This window comes from Ahaetulla prasina, chromosome 7 (genome assembly GCF_028640845.1).
Source record: "Ahaetulla prasina isolate Xishuangbanna chromosome 7, ASM2864084v1, whole genome shotgun sequence".
Taxonomy (NCBI): Eukaryota; Metazoa; Chordata; class Lepidosauria; order Squamata; family Colubridae; genus Ahaetulla; species Ahaetulla prasina.
This window is the reverse complement of record NC_080545.1, coordinates 28,149,203-28,170,124: the sequence shown is the minus strand read 5'-3', so window position 1 is coordinate 28,170,124 and position 20,922 is coordinate 28,149,203. Positions and strand designations below refer to the sequence as shown.

At 36.4% G+C, this 20,922-nt stretch overlaps 2 protein-coding genes across 8 annotated transcripts in view; both read right to left on the bottom strand.

The window, feature by feature from the left end:
* CADPS2 (calcium dependent secretion activator 2) overlaps positions 1–20,922 on the bottom strand; it is a 374,092-nt gene that overhangs the window by 228,584 nt on the left and 124,586 nt on the right. For 6 of the 7 annotated variants that reach the window (XM_058189611.1, XM_058189606.1, XM_058189605.1 and 3 more), the window contains exon 3: positions 11,760–12,092. The exons of the other annotated variant lie outside the window; for it this stretch is intronic. In XM_058189611.1, the coding sequence (XP_058045594.1) occupies positions 11,760–12,092 (333 nt within the window). The remainder of the gene's footprint in view (positions 1–11,759; positions 12,093–20,922) is intronic. 7 annotated transcript variants of the gene reach the window in all.
* On the bottom strand, positions 17,439–18,573 carry RNF148 (ring finger protein 148). The gene has a single exon (XM_058189621.1). It carries the CDS (start codon positions 18,489–18,491, stop codon positions 17,439–17,441), a length of 1,053 nt encoding a protein of 350 aa, XP_058045604.1. The 5' UTR covers positions 18,492–18,573.

Genomic DNA, 20,922 nt, shown 5'->3' with positions numbered 1-20,922 from the left:
TAAAATGAGGACCCAGATTGTTGGGGGCAATAAAAGTTGACTTTGTATATAATATACAAATGGATGAAGACTATTGCTTAACACTGTGTAAGCCGCCCTGAGTCTTCGGAGAAGGGCGGGATATAAATTCAAATTATTAAAAAAAAAATATGGATGAAGACTATTGCTTAACATAGTGTAAGCCGCCCTGAGTCTTCGGAGAAGGGCGGGATAAAAATGCAAATAAATAATAATCATAATCATAATCATAATCATAATAATAATAATAATAATAAAATAATAATAATTTATTGGCTGACCATCTTACCACAGGGTAAAAAAATAAAGAATGACTGCTCATAAACAAATCTTAAAAATTAGGTACATGACCTAAAACCACCAATGAATTATTTATTTCTTTAAAACAGTTACAAAATCACCCATGATATATCAAATTTATATTCCACTGAGACAAAAATATAATTTAATATCTTGAACTTTTATACCATCACATCAACCCAGTATGATCCATGGGCAGGAATAATAGAGGTGTAATCTAAAACTGTCATGGACTATATGAGATAGGGGAAAGGTACACTAGACTACAGTGTTCCCCGAGAACTGTTTATAAGAAAAAGTCACTTGACAAATTGTTCCAAATAACTGGCAAGAGGCATCTTTGGCCTTATCCTCTGCGTTCTTCAGCAGATAAAAATGACCCTTGGTCATCATTTAGTTATTAAAACACTAATGTACAGAGTCCCAACCTTTGCTGCAAACTTTATTCACGGTTTTTCTCATCCCACCTTTTTGGCAATTGTTTTCCAGTGAAAAAAATAAATATAGGTGTGGTGGTTAGATACACGAATCAAAACAAAGTCATGCAAAAATGCTTCAGTGAAAAGGGAAAATAAGGAGTAGAAAGACCTGTTCTTCAGGTCTTCAAGTCTTCAAGATCCGAACATAATTATAAGCTATAAACAGGCACTTAATGCAGTTTGATCCAACTGAACTTGAACCTGCTTAATAGGATTTGAAAGTTCTATTTTTTTTAACTGAAGGATGACATTCTCTAAAACTTCTGTCTCCTATATCTATGGTCTTAGGGCAACAATGTCCTGAGTATTCTTTCTAATAAAAGGCAGAAAGTACCTGTAGTTATGTCTTCTCAGAACCACGGATGAGATTGGGTTGATCTCTCCATTAGGATGATGTAATTTTGGGAAATAACACAGTTTTCCTGGAGTGCTAAATCATATTTAGAAAACCATATTTTCTAAATATCTGCTAAAGAATCAGATAGTATTTTCCTCTACATTCTACATCCACTGTCTCTTTTTCCCCAATTCATTTCAGTCTACTTTCCTACAACTTCATAACATCATTTCTGTTCATTGCCTTTCATATGGTTTTAAGAATAATTCCAAAAATACTGCAAACAAACTATAAATATATATATTCATATATTCATGCTTTTTTTGTCCATGGGAATAAAAAGGTTTTTAAAAACTGCATCAGTAATTTTTGTAATACAAAAATAGAATATAAAATTTCAACAAGCTACGGAATCTCACTTAGGTCTGTGCAAACTTTAAAAATAATTCAGAGAAATTGATACTGTCCTGTCCTGTTTTTAGTCTATGAAAAGAATTAAGAGATTAGATTGGAAACTAGAGGAAAGATCAAGCTTTGCCTCAAATACTTGTTTATTATTAAAACTGATCAGGCAAATGGTCAAGATAATACCACCAGACCTTATTTTAGTATCAGTACTGTGACTGCTGTTCATTTTGATTTGTATAGTGATTTTATATGTGGAACTAGAATATTAGAGTCATTACTAAAGTAGAAGTCTAGCCAATCTCATCATGAGATTAAGTTAAACACAGATATTCTTGCCCTTCCAGATTTTATTTTAACATGAATTTCAGTAGTGCCTTTTACACTATTCTGCATGATATCAGCATGAGATAATTTTACTATTAAAATAACACGGAAAGGTAAGACTTTTACATAAAACTTGCAATGAACCTATCAGTTGTCACAGTATGTTCAAATGTCATGTAAAACAGTTCATAGTTTTACACAGTAAAATTCAGTATAATGAGATTCAGCATATTCACAAGTTTACATGATTCTCTCTGGCATATTAAAGAGAGATCAAAAACTTCTAGATTAGCAGTTGTCCAAAAGGTACAATTTTAACCATAATTCATTAAAATGAGGCAACTTTATCAATTGTATTTTGAGGTTGTAAGGATTCTTTGAATTAAGAATAATATGGTAAATTAGGATTAAAAATGAAAATAAATTTTCTATGTTTTATGCAGGTTCCTGGATAGGAGGGAAGAATCTGGGGAAGCTATGCTGAATGGTTTAGCATTACATCTCAAACCAACCAATCCTGAGAGGGAAGCACAGCAAAAAAGGCAACCCAACATTTATTTCCTAAGAATTCCACTGAGGAATGTTAATATTCTGAAGCAGCTCTTTTATATTCACACATTGGCCATAGATTGTTTACATCCATTTCCACGACTGAAGCGTGTAAGTAGGTGAACAGCCCCCCAAAGTACAATTGTGACAAACATTACATTAGCCTGGTCTATTGCACTCTTGCCACTGGTAGGGTGCCTGGCTGTACAAATTTAATTAAACCAACCATAGCAATGAAACTAATACAGTTCAATCTGCTAAAATCCAAAATAATGGAAAACAGGGTGAATAATCTGTTCAAAATGAGAATCAGCAAATTAGTTTCTTCTGCAGTACACTTCATTATGCAGAAAGCCCCCCTTTTTCCCAACATAAAAGTTAAAGCTGTAATGGACTCTTCAATTTACTTTTCAAGTCAAAGTAGGCAAGCACAATGCATAGTTGTAAGTTAAGAGTTTACAGGATTCAAGGAGAGTTCTTTGCAACAGTATACTACAAGGAGTGCGAAAATATCTGCAATGTGAAATTAAGACAGAATTTTATTACTTCCATCAACAGATATGTAATCCATAAGTGAAATACCACTCACTCCTCATCACAAAATCTCCAGAACTGTAAAGCCTACAAACTTGAAATTTGCCACGTATGTTCGTCTTCGCTTCTAGGTGCTCACTAAGAAAGGATTTTTTGAAATTACCATCAGAGCATGGTATTTCCTATATTATGATTAACATGCTGTGATGCTAAGGAGTTCTACTCCCCCTCCTCACCTGAAAAGAAATCTGTTCCAAATGCAAAACACAAGTAGAAGGAAAGAGTTTCAGTTTCAGTTTTACTTTCACAGCAGCAAGCAGCCTTACTACAAAACAGCCACAGCCAGGCTCCTTCCTGTTTGCTTCTTGCTCACACAGCAAATACTGTTTCACTTTCCAAACAGTCCTCTGATCAGGAGTGAAATGTAAAATTTGTTACTACCGGTTCTGTGGGCGTGGCTTGGTGGGGGGGGTAATGTGACTGGGTGGGTGTGGCCAACTTTTTTTTTTTACTTTTAAAAGCATTTTTTCTACAGCCTCTTCGGCTGAAGAGCTTGTAGAAAAAATGCTTTGAAAGGGTTCTGATGATCCCAGCAGAGTTGCCTGATTGCCAGAACCCTTTAAAAGCTTTTTTTTTTTACAAGCCGAAGAGCTTGTAGAAAAAATGCTTTGAAAGGGTTTGGACAATCACAGCTGAACCATGCGATCATCAGAAACTTTTTTTTAAACTTTTAAAAGCATTTTTTTTGGCCGAAGAAAAAATGCTTTTAAAAATAAAAAAAAACTCTGATGATCGCATGGCTCACCTGGGCATGCCGGGGCAGGGCAGGGGGGCAGGGATTTTTGCTACCGGTTTTCCGAACCACCTGCCGCCATCGCTAACAGATCAGGCGATCCGGTCCAAACCGGGAGCATTTCACCCCTGCCTCTGACGCTAACTCCTCCCCACCTGAAAACAAATCTGTTCCAAATGCAAAACACAAGCAAAGGAGATGAGTTTCAGTTTTACTTTCACAGCAATCAGGAGATAGGATAGGGGAGGCTTCTGTGGGGCAAGCCTGAGGGAGAGAAAGGGATAGGAGAGGAGAGGGTTCTATGGGGCAAGCCTGAGGGAGAGAAGGGGATAGGATAGGGGAGGCTTCTGTGAGGCAAGGCAGAGGGAGAGAAGGGGATAGGGTAGGAGATGTTTCTGTGGGGCAAGGGAGAGAAGGGGAATAGGACAGGATAGGCCTCTGTGGGGCAAGGCTGAAGGAGAGAAGGGGAGAGGAAAGGCCGATTGTAACTACTAATCAATTTTCAAGCTGTAAGTATCAATTTTTCAAGCCTGATCACATAGTTTCCTAGCGGAGCATGGGTATTCAGCTAGTATTTTATAGATCCACCTTATAACTAAACTAATAAATATAAATGATAAATTGTGCTCATTCATAACTGCTGCTGGTTAGAGTGTTAATGAGTAACTAATGTGTACTAAACAATTCTAAAAGTACAAATTTATTCTAGCAATTTTTATCAGTTCATCTTAAAACTAGTGAAGGAATCAAACCAGGAGTGAAATCTAAAAATTTTCCCTACCGGTTCTGTGGCCGTGGCTTAATTGGTGGGTGTGGCTTGGTGGTCAGGTGACTGAATGGGCAAGGTCAATAATAATAAATAATAAAAATAATAAAGTATACAAAACTTGGGAGGCACCGGTCTACCTTCTTTAAAAACAGACCCCAGTCTACCAATTGCCTTTTACTGACAGACCCCGGTCTACCTTCTTTACAGACCCCGGTCTACCAATTGCCTTTTACTGACAGGCCCCGGTCTACCTTCTTTAAAAACAGACCCTGGTCTACCAATTGCCTTTTACTGACAGGCCCCAGTCTACCTTATTTAAAAATACAACAGTGCTGATCAGCTGTAGTGCGCCCTTTGAAGTGCCGCGGCAGTCATTTAAGGCCGTTTGCAGCTATATCACCACCGAGCGCTTCAGGGACAGAGAAGAAGAACAGTGAGGCGTGGGCAATGGGGGGGATCCAGGAATTTTTGCTACCGGTTCTCCAAACTACCTGCCCCCCATCGCTACCGGATCACCCGAACCGGTCCAAACTGGGAGCATTTCACTCCTGAATCAAACAAAGCTGAGTTATATACAAAACTAAGGTAACAATACATCTTAAATTGTGAAGACTGGAAAATTACAGCAAGCTGCTTGTCTTTGGTGACTGACAAGTGCCTTGCTATGCAGGTTTTCAATAGCACAGTGAGAGCAGGCTTCTCCATATGGAAGCTCTATTGTGACCAATTGTTCTCAACAGAGGTAGTTGCAACAATCTGCAGTTTTAATGTTTGCAATCTGCAATTTTAATGTTTGCACACACTGACCTTAACAAAGATTTCACATGGGGATTTGTTGGACTAGGAAGTTCATGTTTGGTTTAATAAAGGATATGTTTGCATCTTCTCTCTCTAAAAGAAAGTATTCACAATGTTTTAAGTAATGAAAAATATTCTTTAAAAATTGAACAGGCATAGGAACTAAAAATGAATATAAGACAATGTGTACCTTTTCTGTATGAAAGTCATCTTTAAAGGGTAAATAAAAGAACCCATTGTGTTGAATGTTGAATGGAATAATTAGAGATCAATGTTCCTATGGCATTGTCTGCCCGTTTCACACCCCCCCCCCCAATTAAAACAAAAACATTTTGCTCCTGCTTATGTATTGATCATAAACCATGAAAAGAAAAGGTTGAGAAGTCAAGGAAATCAGATTCTTAGTGCCTGGTTGCTGTGTCTCTCTCCCAGGCATAAGGTAAAAAGAGCATGAAAGAGGGGAAAAAAATGGAGTTTACTTCTGCCAACTCAGAATTCAGTTTCTTCCAATAATTATTTTAAGGAAATCAAAGAAACATTCCTTTCTTTGACCAGGCTGGACAGCTAATGATTAGGAAGGCAGAACCATTTCCTTACTTAGAATTGAATCACTGATACTCATTATGTCTAGATTTACCTTCCTCAATTAAAGCAAATGAAACTAGAGTGGAAGTCATTCTCTAGACCAGAGGTCTTCAAACTTGGCAGCTTTAAGACTTGTGGACTTCAATTCCCAGAATTCTCCAGGCAGCTATGCTGGCTGGAGAATTCTGGGAGTTGAAGTCCACAAGTCTTAAAGCTGCCAAGTGTGGGGACCCCTGCTTTATATATGTATAATATATATGTATATTAATTGTTTTAAAAAAGAGGAGTTGGTAAGTCATATACTGTGGTGGAACAAAAAAAAATATATCTCACAACTAGTTTGCAGATAAAGTGGACTGAGCTTTCATTATTTCTCCAGAATGAATTCATCTACCTATTTTTTAAAGCAAGATTTTGGGTGCCAACTAATAGTTTCTAGCCTGCCTTTCATGCTTCTCTTTTAACATCTTTCTAACATAGCTGGAAATAATGTTGGTTGTGATGGTGTTAATACTATGTTTTTTGTCCTGAACCAAGGTATTAGATTCCACAAGATTCACATAGTTTACATGGCTACTACTGGTTAAAAATGAAGCACAGTTGGAATAAATTGTATTTTTCTGCCAGATACCTCTTTAAGGAATCTATTTAGTCACTAATGCTTCAGAAAAATCTCTCCAAACTGTTGCCTTGATCACTAACAACACAATCAGTTGTGCCCAGAGTGTCAAGATGTTATGTTTTTATGACAATGCCACACATCTCCTATAACTAGGAAGGATGCCTGTTAAATACACTGGCTTTTTATATATTTTTAAAAAATCAAATTTGGAATACATATGTCTACTCCACAAGGTAAGGATAGCATATAATGCAGGATAATTTTACTTAATTCTAATTTCATTCAAGGGGCTCAGTGGCTAAGACCCTGAGTTTGTTGATCAAAAAGTCGGCAGTTCAGCGGTTCGAATCCCTAGTGCTGCATAATGGGGTTGAGCTCCCATTACTTGTCCCAGCTTCTGCCAACCTAGCAGTTTGAAAGCACGTAAAAAATGCAAGTAGAAAAAATAGGGACCACCTTTGGTGGGAAGGTAACAGCGTTCCGTGTATTTTTGGCATTTAGTCATGCTGGCTACATGACCCTAGAATCAGGAACGACTAGCACATATGTGCGAGGGGACCTTTACCTTTACCTTAATTTCATTCACCTTTCTTGCAATGGCTTCTTGAAGCAATCACATAATAATTTCTTGAACCTGATATAAATGTCCTGTATTTCTCATTCAGTGTCAATTTAAAATAAAAAAGTCTGTGAATACTCAGTATTTGCCCATCAACCCAAACCAAGATCTATGATTTATACAAATTTTTAATTAAAAATAGGATATATCTTTCAGGGGGGAAAACCCTTAATTGATAGTTTTAATTAATTAATTTTATTTCCTTCAATTGTGTAAAGTGTAATCTTTATTAAAGGCACGTTAGGAGCAAGAGGGAAACCTATGCAAATAGTGTTAATTTTTTTTTCAGCCTCCAAGGGTTCCAAAGTAATAAGGTAAGGTCATACAGTGATGATCCTTGGAGGCACAAGGTCACTAGATTTTAATTTATTTTCATTATTCCTTTTTTTAAAAAAAGTGGGAAATAATACAGCACTGTTAATTTTCAGTGGTATGACCACAGAGAACTCTAAGAATTAGAGCAGTGTTTCCAACATTGCCAACTTTAAAATGTGTGGACTTCCAGAATTCCCCAGCCAACACACTGGGTGGGGCATTCTGTGAATTGAAATCCATACATTTTAAAGTTGGCAAGGTTCATAAACATTAGGCTAGAGATAAAAGCCATGGTTTAAAGACACCTAATGCCACCGGTGAGGGATTCTCATTTGAAACCTCAGTTTTTCAAATATTTGCATACACACATACAGCCACTAATAATGTTCATAATTGCCAAATTGAACTAATATTCCTCCTCTTGAAAACAAGGTTTGAACGTTCATTTGTAAACATTCTGCTTAAAAAAGCCATTCATAAATACAAATGGAGTAATAGGTATGGATCTAACAATGAAAGATATGGAACATCCCTCAGTAACCAATGATTATAAGCATTTCTGTGAACCTAATATGAATCACACCACTGAAGGAAGTTCTAATGCCACACCAGTTTGTGAAATATCCAAGAACAGCCATTGTTATAACTTAGGTGCTATATTTTGTTAGAAATAGATAGCTTTGCTTTTTTACCCTATGAGTCTTCAGCGTATAGAAAAAGAAAATTAAATTTTCATCAAACAAAAATTGATCCAGGCAGTCTAATTCCTTTCATGAAAACCCTATTCTACAATTTATCTTTGGGAACTGCAGAATTTTTGTCACGAGATATTCCCATAGCAATATCTAGGTATCATCAATACAAAACAATGTATTCCCAAATTGCAAACTCTGCTTGATCAGAATATGGGCATAATGCAAAAAAGCTGACTTCAGATTTAAGCTAAAAAATTGCACTAAAAAACCTGTGGGTAGGTTGTAAAAAGTTTTTTTTTTTTAAGAAGAGGAAGAGATGAAATTTCTAAAAAGCAGTAGCATTCTTATTAAAAAATGACCTTTTATTAACCAGCTTCCTAGGAAGCATTAATAAATTGTGATTTGAAGATAATTTCTCCTAATACTGCTATATAGGGAACTCACATTTTTAGAATGTTTTCAAAAATCTGTTCAGTCTATATGCACTTAACAGCATGCACAGGAGTTATGTTCACACTTTTTGTGAAAAAGCTATTACTCAAAAAGAGCAAAGCAGTTATTTCAGAAAGCACAAGATGGAATTGCATGATACTCAATTACAGACAGAAGCAGCATGTGCCTTCATTCCTTTTGACACTTGGCAAATTTCATATTGTGCATGGGCATCTGATAAGTCAATATTTGGTTTTAGCTAGCCAAGCACATATACAAGCAGATTGCCTTGGAGGAACACACAGATTTAAACAGTCAAAGTAAAGTCAGGTAGGAAGCAGGTAAGTAAACACACTACTCCTTTGCAGAAATGAGTAATATAAAGTTTGGGGACTGATGAACCTGGACAGCTTTCAACCAAATGTTTTTAAAATAACTGTAGCATCATTTCCCCAAACAATGAGAATCCTTGAGTAATTATCTTATATTTATTTTCTTTGCACCTGGCTTGTTTTCATAATGGGAATAATTTGTTTAGGCAGAAAAATCTACATTTTTGCACTACAGGTAGTCCTCGACTTAAGACCACAATTAACCTCAAAATTTTTGTTGATCAGCAAGACAGTTGTTAATGAGTTTTGCATTCATTTTATGACCTTTTTTGCCATAGTTGTTAAGTGAATCACTGCAGTTGTTAAGCAAATTATGTAATTATTAAGCAAATCTGGTTTCCCCCATTGACTTTGCTTGTCAGGAGCCAGCTCAAAAGGTTACAAATGGTGATCACAAAACCCTGGGACAGTGCAACTGTCATAAATACATGCCAGTTGCCAAGCACCTGAATTTAGATCACATGACTATAAGGATGCTGCAATGGTCAAAAGTGAAAACTAGTCGTAAGTCATTTTTTTCAACATTGAACGGTCACTAAATGAATGATTGCAAGTCAAGGATACTTATATATACAGATATACAATACTTGTATAGGCTATTGGAGTGGTGCAACTTTTAACATTCCTCTTTTTTTCCCTATAATTGCCAACTTTCTAACAGATACCCAAATATGTTGTTTTCTATCAGTGATTCTTTTATAAATGAATGTCCTGTAACTGACATTTAACAATTAAGACTGTTGCAGATAGCTGATTTTTTTCTTTATTATATTATTATGATCGGATCCAGCTATTATGATCGGATCCAAGATGGCGCCACTGAAGGCTGCCTTGGTGAAATGCTCTCTAATGGCTTTTTTATTTTTTATTATTCTCTGCAACTCACTACAGATTTCATACTCACGAGACCATCTGCTAAAAATTAAGCAACGTTTCTTTAAGGAGCAGCTTTCTCCCAACCACCCTGTCCTGAAGCAATTTTCCCAGAGCCATGGATTACCAAAAAAATCAAACAGAGGAAATGGAGAAGGAGAGGTAAAAGGGCGGGAATTTCAAACAGATTAAGGAATAGGAGAGAGCTTCTCTGAAACCTGGTTAAATGAATCAATTGAAGATAGCAGCTGCATATCCCAGGGTTTCAGATTCAGTGATCAGATAGAATTGCAGAAACATCTGATAAAAAGGAGGGAGGAGGCTTATGCTTATATATCAACAACAACTGGTTTCAGGATATAACTATTATATATAAATTCTGTGATGAAAACTTAGAGACATTAATTATCAATTGCAAACCATACTATTCGCCTCATGAATTTTCCTCATTTCTTCTAATTGCTGTTTATGTCCCACCACAAGCTTGTGTAAACAAGGCATTACGAACTCTAGCTGACCAAATTTTGGAGGCTGAAGCCAAATACTCCGATTCACTGGCCATTATTTTGGGAGATCTAAACAAGGGAAATTTAAGGAAAGACCTACCAAAATACTTTCAGCATGTCAATTGTTCCACTAGAGGCAAGAATACTTTAGACTATTGCTAAATAACACTAAAAGATGCTTATCAGTCTTTAGTTGCTATAAAACATTTACCAGGAATGAATGCTGTGTTATATTTCTACACACCAAAAATTGGGGGTGGGGAACCTTAGCTAATGGGGAAAAAAGATTATTCCTGAATATATGCCAGATTTGTTCTTGATTAATTTTAAGGTTTTGTTTAAATGATGGCCTTGAAGCAGAAATTCTCATTTGCAATTTTCAAGGACAATGTTATTCAAACCAAAAGAGGAAATACACACCATTCATCATATAATATTAATTCTCAATATTTTCTTATTTTTACATAATATTCTCCAATAATAAACACAATGGAGTAAACCACACATACATTCCTCTTATTACCAATAACTATTTGCAGCCCTTGGGGATGGATGGATGAATAAATACATCGAGTGTAACAAATGCCTGAGTGCCGGAAATCTCTTTTTCAAATGCACAAAGTGATTACCTTAAATGATAGATGCATTCATAGGTCTTTGATAGATGTATTTATATGAGCACACTCAAGAAACAGAAAGTAAATATATTGTTATGAAATAATGTTAGAAGACCAAACAATGCAAGTGGCACAGTAATATCACCTACAAATAAGCATGAAGTCATCCAATATGACTGATCCACAATTAATGGTCATTGCTGAAGAATTAGAATTTCAAGAGCAGTAAACAGACGTGTTTATAATGAGCTACAGCTACTCACAGTTCTACTATATTGAATTCTATAGTTTCTTTTATGTGTGTGTACTTCTAGCCCAAGCCATAATGACAGGAGAAAAACCACAGGGGGAAAAGATGATAGGGAAAAAGGAAAAAAAAATGGGGCATTTCTTTTGTGCTAGGTTTCTACGTGAAGGAAATATTCAGCTTTCTTTCCCCTTTGTGCAGAAAAGAAAAGAAAACCTGTCTCCCTTCTGCACAACTAGAATTGGTCAGGAAATTACAGCTGCTTGTACTGCCTCCAAAAGCCCAGCATATGGGCAAAAAGGGAATAGGGGACTAATCATTACCAAAAAAATAAAAAAAATAAAAATAAAAAAAATGACTGGCATTCAAGGAAGGGTAAACTTCATTGCCCTTGAGTATTTATTAGTTTTCAGTTCTGCTGTCCAAAGCTCTCCCAATGCAAATTCTACAAGAATCATCTTCCAGGTAGATGTAACAGGAAGAGAAAAATATCTTGTGAACTGGACTCTAATAAGAGGACATGAATGGACTGAGATGAATTACTTACTTGACAGGCATTATAGATCAATTGATGCTCCAATTTCTTTACTCCTAGAATCTGCTGGAACATCTCATATAGTTGTTCTTTACTTAAGATGAGTTCAGATACAGCACTTAAAGCCATCCTATTGGACTGTTTGTACAGATCCTCTTCTCCCCTGTAAATGGCATCATATTTGGCTATCCAAGAACTTAGCACGGTCTCTTTGCTTAATCCATCTATCTCAGGCAAACTCCGGACTCTTTTTTCTATGTTCTTCTTAAAAACATCTCTGAAATCATTTGCTGAGCATCCACCACTGTGGACCATCCTAGCAACTCGGTCACTCTTGAGGAAAACCTTTTGAACAAAAGAAGAAAGACATTAGAATAAAGGTAGGTAAGGAGAAGAGACAGATTTTTAAAGACTATTGTGCTGTGGAGCAATTTTACTGGTTAGATAAGGAACCATCTGGATATTTCATATCAGCTAAAAACATCCTGGAAGCAGGCAGTAACAAATATTTCCAGAGCACTAAAACAAGAAAAATCTTGTCATTCAACAGCTATTGATTTTTACTTATGCTGAGCAATTTTTTAAATCATCATGTTTCAGATAACTATGTAACTACAACTAACAATTGATCCAAATTATTCTTCTCATGTACTTCACAATTTTTCTGAAGAAATTACATGTCTGAACAAAAACCTTTCTGAATTTACATTCTTGAATGATTTTTCTATGACTAAGTCTAAATGTAAATTTAAGTATCATTGTGAAGATACCTAACCATGCGTTCCATGCATTCAAATTAGTTTCTTGAAAGGTACTTCAATAGTCCTTCTAGGATACCCTATTAGGTAAGCATGGTTCTTCTTCAAGACATTGGTGGAAAACAAAGGCCGGAGTTTTCTAAAGATACTCCCCATAAACATAATTAAAGAATAAGGATTATATATTTAGGCTCTTGATTCTGATATGCTTTTAGTAATAAGTAACAGAACAAATTATTCTATCTTAAACAAGACCTGGTACTTTTAGATACACACTTCTGGGAATACTGTAGAAGATGGTAATAATCATTTTGCCTAACCTGGAGAAATGTACACCCACCCTTAGGAACCCTGCATAAATTTCAAGGATGAGGCTTGGATAGATAAATAACTTTTATTCATAGAAATCATAGTATGAGAAAGGAACACTTCTACTAAGGCTTCTGGCTTTCCAGAAAGCCTTGAGATCTGATGTGAGAGTTCGGATCTCCACCTGCAGTATGGGGATTTTGGTCCTTTCTCAAGCTCTTTTACAATGGTCCTCAAGTTATGATTGTAATGGAACCTGCCCATCATGGTTGTAACTCATGATGGTCATAAAGCAAGTCTGTCATGTGACCAACCTAATTTTACCACGTTTTTTGCAGCAATCATTGGGCAAATCACCACAATTGTTAAGTGAATGCTACGATGGTTAAGCAGACCAAGGGCTTGTTATGGGCATTTTCCCCCCGAAAATTGGAAGTAAATGCTTGTTTTCAGCAACTGTCATAAAATACAATCACATGACCATTGGACGCCGCAAATGGCCATAAATGCATCTTGGTTGCTGAGCGCCTGAAGCATGTTCACATGACCATGGAAGAAGAAACCATCAGAACTTTGAATCTGTGTTGTAAGTACCCTCCAGGTAGATCCCTTAGAACTTCAAATGGTTGCTATGTAACCAGTCATAAATTGAGGACTACCTGCACTTGCATCCTATTTCTCACACTACTGTTCTGGACTACATTTACAAAATGGTCATGTCTTATTCTTCTCCAAGCCTCGCATTACTCATGAGCCTGCAACATGTACATGATTGCTTACTTCTTAAAACTGAAAAAAAAAATCAGGAAATGTACTTTTTTATCTCTAAACATGCAGGAAAAAAAATTATTAACTCTCAAATCACAGCAGAGGTAGCAAGGTTGACATAGAGTCTGATGGCCCCTTCAAAATTAATCGATTTTTAGGGCTATCAAACTTGTCTACTTTATTACGTAGAAAAATGAATGGCGGCAGCATACCAAGCTTCAAAATATACAACAAAGTTATGGCAGAGTATATCCTGTCTCAGAAGGATAGGCAGTGTAGACCCACTACTTCTCCCCAATTGTCTCACAAATATTAGCCAAACTATTTTAAATGTTGATTTTCCAATTTGTGACTTTGTGTTGTTCTTGATAAAAGTATATTTACAATCTTTGTTGTAGTTAGCAAAAAAGCACCTTTGGGATAGTTAACAAACAGGTTACTTGCATTTGAGTTTTAAATCAAGGTTAGTGTTACATAGAGGTTTTGACACACCGACAGTCTGCATATGTTTATTTTGATGTTACATGTTTTGCTTAGATATATATCCAAACATTGGCTGTCAGATTGTGCTGGTCATAATATCCAGTTGACAGAAGTTAGCAAAGGGAAAAGTAACAAAATACCTTAATGTATTTCAGGTACCTCTGCCATGGAACAGAAATGGTGACCTGTGTTTTCCTCTGTTAATTAACTAAAGCAAATTTCTCAGTGAGAAGCCTAGCTCTCAAATTATAACACCACCAGTAAACTCAAAAGAAGATAATTTGCTGGGCTGCTTTCTGAAAGAACATGAACTTCAGAGTGTCAGAATACTGTTAAAACAGTTCTTAATATCCAGTTTAGTTTTCAGCAGCCTTTTATTTCTTTTTCAGTGTTCAGGCACCGCCTAACTTTGTTTTAGTTGTAAAAAGGTATATGAACATTTAGTAGCATTTTGAAGGACAGCTTAGATGCACACATGAAGCTCTTTGAATCTGCTTTGAGACCCCCTAGTGGCTTCATAGACCTTGAAAAATCACAATTTATTCACAAGAAACTATGCACCCAAAACTCATTAATTACATCATAACATCCTCTTCACTCAGTGTGATCCTCCGTTGTCTGATTAATGCCTGTGACATTAATCCAAATAAAAATAACAATGAGTAAAAGAAATATATGGTGCCGTAGCAGAAGAGGAATGGGGAAAAATTTCAACACTGACAGAAGATGCCCAACCATCTTGATTCTATCTGAAAGGCTATGGATAGCAAATTCATTATGTAAGGAAAAGAGAAAATGGGAAAAAATGTTACATAGCAGAATATAATATAGAATCTTATGCTATATTCTGAAAAGCATAGTATGTAGCAAGTTTGCTGGCCTTGATCAAATTTGGATCTGCAAACTCTATGTCCACTGTAGGAGATTTGGGGAACTAAGTTAAAAACCCTTAACCCAAATATTCTTCTCAGGAAAAAGAAAATATTGGCTTCGATATATGGCATCAAACTGGGTAACTATTTCATTACAAAGAGACTTTTCCAGGAAAATTATGCTGTCAGTTTAGTCACAGAACAGTCAGGAAACGAAGGAATGCTGAATAACTTGGGAAAAGACACTGGGAATAAACAGAGCTCTACGAAAGCCAATGAAAGTAATTCCCTGAAATACACTATGGAATAACTGCCTCCTTTCTTTCAAATCCCCATTATGTTTGAAGTTTGTCCCATTACGTCACAGTCACACTGGTCTCACTGACTTCATAAGGCATGTGTTATGTTATATCCAATGAAATGCCTGCTTGCTTCATCCAATCACATGTATGTTCTAATTCGAGTAAAGTCTATTAAGGAGGACTGTATCTTCACCATTCTTTACTCCCTTTTTTTGCCACCAAAACTGCCAGAAGCTCAATTAGTGCTTCAATGTATTATGTCCAGTACTATACAAAATGTATCCCTAAAAAATTCTATTCCATTGTCATTTAGAGTAGCAGAAGAGGAAGCTTTGAATATAACAACTATAAGCAAAATGCCATGTAGATTCTGAGCTCAGAGTTGATAATTATCTTTTAATGAATGTTGAAAACAACACTCCAGAAGCAGCTACACCTAATAAATATCATTCTCATGATTGAGGTTTCTGAACTACTTGCTCAAGGCAGGGTGATGATTATCTGCATTGGTATCAACACTCTTTCCCCCCAAAGTACACAGGGTCAGCTTATTTGAAAAACAGCAATTTGGCACCCTTGAATATCAAAGTACTGTAGAAATTCTACATTTTCAAAAGAGGGAGCTAGGGTGACTTCTCTACTTTTAGTTGATATAGCTGCCTCCTTGGTGTGGTTTTGTTTCTGTCTCCATTGCAATTTTTAGCTTCTAATAGGGTCAGCAGATGTGCACTTGCGCCAGTTTGCCTTTGAGCATTCCCCTATATAAGAACCTTAGTTCTTGCTCTTTGTTTCTTTGTGTATGTAGACACCAGTGACTCAAGGCCATTAGTCACTCATTAGGGGCCGGTTTAGCTCTGCCTGGTAAGGCCTGTTATTAAGAACACAAAGCCTGCAATTACTGCAGGTTCGAGCCCGGCCCAAGGTTGACTCAGCCTTCCATCCTTTATAAGGTAGGTAAAATGAGGACCCAGATTGTTGGGGGGGCAATAAGTTGACTTTGTAAATATATATACAAATAGAATGAGACTATTGCCCTATACATTGTAAGCCGCCCTGAGTCTTCGGAGAAGGGCGGGGTATAAATGTAAACAAAAACAAAAAAAAAAAATTAGAACATGCTTGCTTTGTAAAGTAAAGTAAAAAAAATATTGGTTTCTCTTCAGTTATTGATATTATTGGTGAGATTTCCATCACAGTTGACATACAGATAACATTTACATTATACTGGTGATCTAGTATATTTTCAGGTCAGCAAAATCCTGCTTTCTCACTCTCAACAAAGAAATTGGATCTTTGTAGTAGGAGATTGAACCACCACCATAAAGTACATGGTTCCTGTTCTTAAACAAGCCACAATTGCATATGGAGATCTAACTTTTAAAATTGCTACTGAATCTAAGCCTCTTGGGCTAACGTGTATATAAGAATAAAGGCAAACCAATGAACTATACATTTTCTTGAATAATTAAATTTTATTAAAAATAAAAAAGATATATTTAAATACATTTTTAAATTAGCAAAACATTAACGTAAATTATGAAATAGAATTAGAAAAAAGTTAATTTTTCTCATTTTCACCATCAGTTTTAGATGAATTCCAGAAATGACACTATAGTCCTCAACTTATAACCATTTGTTTAGCGACTGTTTAAAGTTACAACAGTGTTGAAGAATGTGACTTATGACCAGTTTTCACACTTACGACTGTTGTAGCATCCTCATGGTCACATGATCAAAATTCAGGCACTTGTCAACTGGCATATATTTATGACAGTTGCACTGTCCCAGGGTCATGTGATCACCATATGTAACCTTTCTAGCCAGTTTCCAACAAAGTCAACGCCAGATTCGCTTAAAGATTGCATGTTTCACTTAACAACTGCAGGGATTCGATTAACAACCGTAGCAAAAAAGGTCATTGCTTAGCAATGGAAATTTTTGGGCTCAGTTCTGAAGGAGTACCTGTAAATTATCATCCTAAAACAATATAAAAACCATTCTAAATTGTTAGGAATTTAACAATTGTTAGCTGGAGTTCTTCAAAATTCAAAACTTAAAATATCAAACTCCAATTTCCAAAATCACATTGGATGTTCTTAATATTGTCATAAAGCAAACAAGCTAAACAGAATCAAAGGTAATGTTTTATTTCACACACCTTAAGCTCAATCTTTAACAAGGTGATCAAGATCGAAATAATCATTTGTCCCCAGACTGAGCTTTTGAGCCTTTATGAATTCCTGCAGGTACTTCTGGACAGATGGCTTCATTAGGAGAATTGATAGCAGAAGATGCTTCATTTGATAGCTGAACACCAAATGGTTCTGCTGTAGCTGTAAACCTTTCCACATTTCCAAGCATGTTCCACTTACACACAGGACATGTTTGGTGCTTTAAAAGCCAAGGATCAACACAGATTTTGTGGAAAAGATGCCCACAACGTAAAATACGGGCTACATCTTTAGGCTTGTACATTTCTAAACACACTGCACAGTTGTCTCCATTTGATCCAACTTCTTTGTCATCCTCTTTTAATGTACGAAGCTCAAGACGATTGATAGCTTTAGTAATATCAAATTCCTGCTGGCATCTCTGTATCAAATTCCTTGTTCTCCGTAGCTTTCCAGCACAATAAAAGGTGCAATATGCCACAGCTACAGAGGAAAGAATGAAAATGGTGCCCATATAACGGGTTAACCATGGGTTACAGTGTTTTCCAACATCAATAGTTGCCATCACTTGGATGCCATTCTGAATTAGATGCAGAAGGTCCGTGCCTTTCAGATTGCCAATCATAACAGCCACAGGGCCTTCCTTTCCAAAGTTAAGCATGGGAAACACATTGTTACCTGTACCAGGATAATTATAGATGATCACACCAACTGCTCCTTTTTCTGCAGCCACACTTATTTTTTTTGTAAATGAACAATCCCCTCTTATGATGAGTGCTATCCAACATCCTGCATTTCCTGACTTGAAATTTGTTACAGAACTGCAAGCATTTTGATGGGGCTCCTCTGCAGCTATTACAATGCCGGACACCTTCTTCAAGGGCGAGGCTTTGGCGAACACTCCGTTTTCTGCAATCTCCCATACAGTCCGATTCCCAACTTGAAATGATATGTTAATATTGGCAATCCAAAAGCTGTCAGCTTGTGAACTCTGCAGGTGAAGCCCAAGGCAGATGCCAAGGAATAGAAAGCACAATGGTTTTACCCTTTTTCTTTCAGTGGCAGCCCCAAATACGTTCATGCTGACATCTGTTCAGCAGTTCCAGAGTCAATAACTTAAAAGGCAACAAAAATCATCAGTACATCAGGACTGAATGATATTTCCAGCGAGATACCAAAAACCCATCTCAAAAATTCTGGAGAAAGAAGCTGAAGGGTCTGTCTGCAAGTATGTGGCTTAGATAAAGATTTCTTACAGACAGTGAGAGATTTTTTTCCTCCTCCCTCCAATGAAGTCATTTATTGTTAAGTAATGAAATTGTGACATCATTAACACTTTGCCAAGCAGGACTCTTGTGCTTTTTTTTTTTTTTTATTGAAAGAGTTTTTTAAAAAAACAAAAACATTTTTCCCCCTTTTTTCCCCCTCCCTCCCAAAAAAAAACAAAACACCCCCTCCTCCCCACCGCGGCTTCCCGGGTCAATCACAAGGTAAAGTTATACATAAACCAAACATAGAATAAAATTTTCCCTTCCAATCCAAATAACCACATCCAAAGCTTTTCGTCTCCCAACCCCCTCCCCATTACATAAAATAACTTTCTAATTATTCAAAGGCAATCTGATATTTCTTAATCTGATATCTATTTTGTAGATAATCAATCCATTTTTTCCATTCAATTAAATATCTTTCCTGCGTATTGTCTTTTAAAAACGCTGAGATTTTAGCCATCTCAGCCAAATTAATAACTTTCAATATCCATTCTTCTATTGTAGGTATCTCTTCTTTCTTCCAGTATTGTCCAATCAACAGTCTTGCTGCGTCAACCTCTCATGTAACATTTTGTAAAACTTTTCTTGTTGCTGATTAGGTGCATAAATACCTATCAACAAAGTCTTTTTTGCATCTATCACCAGTTCAATAGCAATAAATCTTCCTTGAATATCTGCCTCAATTAGCTTAGCTGGTAAATCCTTCCTGATATATACAACAATTCCATGCTTCTTTTCCAAAGCTGATGCAACAAAATGGTTACCCAATTTTGAATTAATTAAATATTTTTGGTCTGATAATTTTATATGTGTCTCTTGCAAACAAATCACATCATTTTTAAATTGTTTCAAGTAGTGAAATATTTTCCTTCTTTTCTGAGCTGAATTCAAGCCATTAACATTCCATGACAAGATTCTATTTGCCATTACTGGCCTCCTGAAGCTTTGAAGCAGACAACAGAAGCTCCTCCTCCGGTATCTTCCGTCTAGCTCCTCCCACAGCTTCCATAATGGGATCCTGACTTTTACTTTGAGACTGTTGCTCTTCTTTACGCTTAAGGGCTCCTCTTGTCACCCTTTGCTCTTGTGGTTCCTCTAATACTGGCAGCAATAAAGGCTCTTGGGTCACCACGCCTTCTTGAGTCTCTTGAAGTTTTTCTATCACTTCTATTTCGACTTTCAAAACTGTAGAAAGAAAATCCTTTGCCTTTAAAACAGTGTCAATTCTATGTCTCCTTCCTTGATAGAATAGTGTCAGTCCAACTGGCACCTCCCATCTGAATTGAATCTGATGTTTTTTAAGTTCTTGTGTAAAAAAAGCAAATTCCTTCCTGTCTCTTAACATCTTTGAAGGAATCTCTTTCAACACCTTCAACTCCTGTTCTCCAATTTTTAAAGTTGTCTGATATGAAACTTGCAGAATTTGATTTCTCATAGTCCTTTTCACAAAATAAACCACAATGTCCGAGGAAGCTTTCTCTGTCTTGCAATCCAAGAATTAACTCTATATATTTTATCAATTTGGTAAGCTACCTCTTGGGGTCCGCTTCAATAAATTCAGCCAATGCTTCTGATATAATTTTTCTTAAGTCTTCTCACGCTCTTCTCGCATACCACGAATTCTAAGAGCTCCTTCCATAAGTTTATATTGTAATATCACAACCTGATCTTCATTTTGATCCACTTTTTCTGAACACCTTTCATTTCGTCTTCTAAATGCTTATTTGACTGAGAGATCTGTTGCATTTCACTTCCAATCCTTCAATTTTTTACTCAGTCCTTGAACTGCCATAAGAATATCTTCTCTTATTTTTGCATTAAAATTCTCCATCATCTCTTTTGCCTATCTTCAGAAAGTTTTAATTGTTCTTTCAATATTTTCCTCAAGACTTGGTTCAGATCCCTTCTTCCAGAAGGCTTTAAAGGTTTAGCTGCCATTCTGTCTTCAAAGAATCAGAATTCAAACTTAATAACTCTCCTTCCTCCTTTCAGTATAAAAACTCCGTTTGTAACAATCCACAAGTAACGCTGCTTCATCGTACTAAAAATTTTACTTTCACTTTTAGGCGCCATTTTAAAAGTCAATTAATCAAAGACAAAGAAAGGTTTCAAGTTTCAAAAAGGGAGTCGGTACTTGCCGTGCTGATTCTGCATCAAAGATCGAACGCTTGTGAAATTCCCGTCTGCTTGGAATATCAATCAATTTAATAAGTCCTCTAGAGCAGAAGCGACATTCCTCTC